At 39.5% G+C, this 5,000-nt stretch overlaps 2 protein-coding genes across 4 annotated transcripts in view; one reads left to right on the top strand and one right to left on the bottom strand.

Moving 5' to 3' along the window:
• The window catches only part of LOC137982405 (limbic system-associated membrane protein-like), a 35,875-nt gene extending 35,203 nt beyond the window's left edge, over positions 1 to 672 (bottom strand). Inside the window, exon 1 of one of the 2 annotated variants that reach the window (XM_068829523.1) lies at positions 624 to 672. In XM_068829523.1, coding sequence (XP_068685624.1) covers positions 624 to 660 — 37 coding nt within the window. In that variant the 5' untranslated portion in view covers positions 661 to 672. The remainder of the gene's footprint in view (positions 1 to 623) is intronic. The other variant, XM_068829524.1, reaches the window with a different exon arrangement.
• Positions 673 to 3,746: 3,074 nt separating this feature from the next.
• The window catches only part of LOC137982358 (tyrosine kinase receptor Cad96Ca-like), a 28,180-nt gene continuing 26,926 nt past the window's right edge, over positions 3,747 to 5,000 (top strand). For both annotated transcript variants that reach the window (XM_068829458.1, XM_068829459.1), the window contains exon 1: positions 3,747 to 3,944. In XM_068829458.1, the coding sequence (XP_068685559.1) occupies positions 3,896 to 3,944 (49 nt within the window). In that variant the 5' untranslated portion in view covers positions 3,747 to 3,895. The remainder of the gene's footprint in view (positions 3,945 to 5,000) is intronic.

Consider the following 5,000-nt stretch of genomic DNA (forward strand, 5'->3'; position numbering starts at 1 on the left):
CACTTGAAGGTTCGAGTTATCGGGAGTCGACTGTACTAGTTTATTCGTTCAATCAAAAGTCTTCCGCCATTTCTCGAACACTGTCACGCTCAAACCTTGAGCGTCTTCGTTACCACTTTCTTGCAAAAATCAGCCGAATGGGTCAAAATACAAAAGTTTGGCATTTCAGTTTCTTTCCCGCAAGAACGAATGTAACTTTTTTGACAGCTCAGTTCATCCATTTCCGCTGAAAATAATTGATTAATTGATCCAGTTTTACGCTTTCAAAATCAATTTCTTCACCTTGAAGCAAGAACGGAAGCTTAAGGACAAAACCTTGCGAAAATAATTTGACAACGTGCCGAAAACCAGCCAACTCACAATAAATAGTATTGTCTCGAAGTGCCTTGATTTCCTTGCAAAACAACAGAGTTTTGGTCTTAACGCCACCCGATCTCTTTCCTTTAAATACGTTTCAAAATCAAGCTGTTCTCAGTTAGACAAAGGCCATGTTCACCTTTGATTTGTTGAAACCATACTAAATAGTGCAAGTTACTAACAATGTTGCCAAAGAGATCGAATGACGATTGTAGACCCAAATGCTGAGTAAGTAAATATATAACAGTAAAGCTATCAGAACTTACCTGTTCCGGAGCAAAACAAAAGGATTCCCATAAGCATAAGCAGACATGGTTGCCGATTCACAAAATATCAAATAAACACTGACATCCGTCATGCAACGTCCAAAAATGTGGAATACTGACAATCCCAGGGCTCTTGACGGTCCGTTTATTATTTTTCTATTACTTTATTCGTTGGTATCCGAGCAACTATGAATTTGGCGTCTTCTCCAGACGGTCGTTGTCGATGAATTGGATACGTGAATTTCTGATGGATAGGCTTGGGCCATTCGACCGATATTTATCTCTTTTTTTTGTCTGCCTGCGCTTGTCAGGTACGACGGCATCCTCCGCGAGAGAGTAACAATAAAAGCGGACGGCCACGTCGCTTGCAGCGCAAATGAAAGAGTACTGCGAAATGCTTAGTGAAATACCGTCCCATAATTCTTTATTAGCGAAAATCCTGGCCTAGAGCCTCTCCAGATGAAAGGGGAATGCCTAATCTGGACAAGCGACTTTGACTCATTGATTACCTTTGCTTCCCTCAACACTAATGAAGAAAATTATGGGGAAGTACAAATTTTTCAGATTTTGGACGACGGGGACAATTTTTTTTTTAAACTAAAACACAAGGTTAGCAATTAGTCCTTGAACCAAACTGCCTTATGGAGCTGAGGCATGAACTCTTAAAACAAAAGGTGAAAGAAAGATCCAGTCAGTAGAAATAAGTGTGGCCCTGAAGAGGTTTTAGTCTTAACAAATTTAGCAACTATGGTGAAGTGCTTGCTTCAGAAAGTCATGAGCAAAGGGCAGACGGCTGCCGATGGACCAAAACTATTCTGCAGGGAGAAGACGTCTGTGGCAAAGATAAGAGAGGGCGCCTAAAACGTGAGCTATGCAGACAACCCTGCTTAATGGTGTCGAGGGAATTTAATCGTCAATACTACTCAATACGTTATATCTTGCTTCAATCTCATATGTTGAGAGTCCAGCAGGGAAGAAGAAAGGAAAACAGGCAACTGGTTAAAAAAAAAAAAAAAGAATCTCAGATGAAATCAAGCGAAGCTGTAATTATCCTCACAGTTATGAACACAATTTTAGCAATTGCATGGACTTCAATTGCTAAAATTGAGTTCATAACTGCAAAGATCATAACCTTGATTTCATATCCGCAGTTCAATATACGATTAATTTCATATATCATTTCATGGTTGATTCATTCATCACGGGAACATTTAAACCCACAAATGACCAGCTCCCAGAATCAGTTGCTTCATAGCTCACGTTGGTTTGAGCGTCGCACCGGCATCCTCAGGTCACGCTTTCAAACCTCGTTGAAGTCCTCAAGTTTTTAGGCTTCTCCATGCAATTGCTAAAATTGCGTTCATAACTGCGAGAATCATAACTCCACTTGATATATTGACTACGTAGATAAACTCAAATGTATATAGTTTTAGTGTTTAAGTGATTTAATTACCTGTTTCACTCGTAATTTATAGTGTTTTCTATAAGGGGCCTTCTATTATTTCAGCCTCTGATACTTCAGTAAAGCTTTTCATTCATTTATTCAAGAGTTTTAAAGCAAGCAACCGTGGACAATCTTCCTGTCGGTGTACGTTGGATCAGTGGCTTGATCTGATCGGCGTAGTTACAAGTTGAGAAACTAAATATTTTAAGCAAGAGCCGATACAACGTAGATTTGATTTTAGGGGTGTACTATATTTCGGCTGGCCAAACCAGCCTTCTTCAGGTACAATGAAAGTTTACATTGAATTGCTTCTATGCACATATATATATATATATATATATATATATATATATATATACATACATACATACATACATACATACATACATACATACATACATACATACATACATACATACATACATATATATATATATATATATATATATATATATATATATATTGCTCAGGGCAATTCTTCATGTTTTTCATTCGCTATAATTAATCAGTTGATTAACGGGATGGGTTTCATTTCTTCATTCTACGGTCTATATAAATAAGCCTGCATCATTAACTTGATCCCTCTGATTAGCTGATGCCTAAGTTGGTGTTTGCCTGTGAATCGTTAGTCGATCCTTAGGTTTAAGGCTATGAAGGGGTTTAGGCTTTCCCATCCCACCCGTGTAAGAATCCCGGGATACTCACGATAGGCCAATTCACTGTCTCGATAGCTGCGTTGCCAGCGTGGTTGTCCTGATGGTGTAGTGGTCATCACACCCTACCGGTATTCAGGGGGACGTGGGTTCAAATCCCGCTCAGGGCAATTCTTCATGTTTTTCATTCGCTATAATTAATCAGTTGATTAACGGGATGGGTTTCATTTCTTCATTCTACGGTCTATATAAATAAGCCTGCATCATTAACTTGATCCCTCTGATTAGCTGATGCCTAAGTTGGTGTTTGCCTGTGAATCGTTAGTCGATCCTTAGGTTTAAGGCTATGAAGGGGTTTAGGCTTTCCCATCCCACCCGTGTAAGAATCCCGGGATACTCACGATAGGCCAATTCACTGTCTCGATAGCTGCGTTGCCAGCGTGGTTGTCCTGATGGTGTAGTGGTCATCACACCCTACCGGTATTCAGGGGGACGTGGGTTCAAATCCCGCTCAGGGCAATTCTTCATGTTTTTCATTCGCTATAATTAATCAGTTGATTAACGGGATGGGTTTCATTTCTTCATTCTACGGGGTATATATATATATATATATATATATATATATATAGTAAATCGATGCTGACGTAATACTGGAAAAAAATGTGAAGAAGGCTGGTTTGGCCAGCCGAAATATAGTACACCACTAAAATCAAATCTACGTTCTATCGACTCTTGATTAAAATATTTATTCAATATTCTTTCCAAAAAGCATTCCTTACTCTTTTTTTGAAAATGCGCTTTGTGAGATATTCCTTACAGTTTTACGGTTTTGAGCTTTTTTCTGTCGTTTAAGTCGCATTCTAGACACCTGCTTTCGCCCATCCCACACCCTCATAGGGCGGATCATGTCTAGCCTGCTTTGTTGACTGTCGAGTGCAATAAACCCTTACAACTTCGTTCCCAGGCTACTCTCTTTTCCACCCGCACTTTCTTTTTATATCCAGCTGATCATCGGAGCATGGAAATTGTACCAAAGGCTGTTTTCCCCTTCAGCCACAGTGACAAACACTGTATTTTTATACATTGAAAGCGGTACATATATTTTTCAAAGAAGCTGTAAGCGGACTCTTGACAGGGATTATTCCACATAACTTCCTCGACAGCTGAAGCCAACGATGCTGTGTGTGATAATCATAATTTTTCTCTTCAATTCAAATTTGTCAGGTAAGAATTAGATCGGTATCAAACATCTAGTGACTGAGAGCACTTACAAAACGGTTGGCTGTTCGCTTGCTAGTGTACGGGAAGAAAGACACGGATCTCGCTGGCTCCAGTGCGAATGCTTGTTGTGCTGAAGCTTGCAAAGGCTATCCTTTTACTCGTCCTCTTCCACTTTCTTTAAACTATCTATCTACCTATCTATCTAACTTTCCCTTGTAAAGTCGCAGCTTTTGGTTATCTGCGCGGAGTAACCTATGACCAAAGCGCTTAGGTTGATGGATTTAGTGATCCTGTCATTGAAGTTTACTCATTTAGGAGACATTAGTCTAATAATTGATCTTCATAAGCCTCCATACAGAAGTAAGATTTGTATCGTGATAAAGCCGATCATCAGTCAAGTTTATTTCATTTGAAATTGGATGATGACTGGTTTTATAACCGTTGCCAAACATGACAAACAAAGATTTTGCTGCCTGATGGCGTTGAATAGCGGAATTAGCAAATGTCGTGACGTCGGTAATTGTTTTGAGAGTCACACGACAAGTAAGCGGACGTGTGGGTTCCAAGTAAAGCATTCTGTTTCGGCGCTCAAATCAACCACCGGGTAGAGTTGTAGTGATGCCTGGTGATGGAGCAAAATACCAGCCAATAGGGTGGATGTGACATAGGGCCGTTTGGTGTTATACAAAATGTTTCAAACTACAATAACGAATATGACATTCGGGTCACGCCAAACGACAATAGTTCAACCTCGTTTCCAGGGTCTTTCCTCTCTGCCTCCCTTGAGGCCCTGGTTTGCGGCTAGTTTCGTGGCACTCCTTTTCAAGCAATTTCCATCAGGGTAGGGTTTTCGTTATATTTTGATCCCGCAACTCGTATTTGTTTGAAAAGGCATTTTTTAAATAAATAAATAAATAAATAAATAAATAATCTTTATCACACAAAAAAGTTTCAAAAATGTAAATAAAATATCTGCACATATTCAACCTTGTTCTTACAGTTTGATTTGAGGTCGATACGTGACATATACATGACACCGACCGATCGATCGCCCAACAT

Source organism: Montipora foliosa, chromosome 13 (genome assembly GCF_036669935.1).
Source record: "Montipora foliosa isolate CH-2021 chromosome 13, ASM3666993v2, whole genome shotgun sequence".
NCBI lineage: Eukaryota > Metazoa > Cnidaria > Anthozoa > Scleractinia > Acroporidae > Montipora > Montipora foliosa.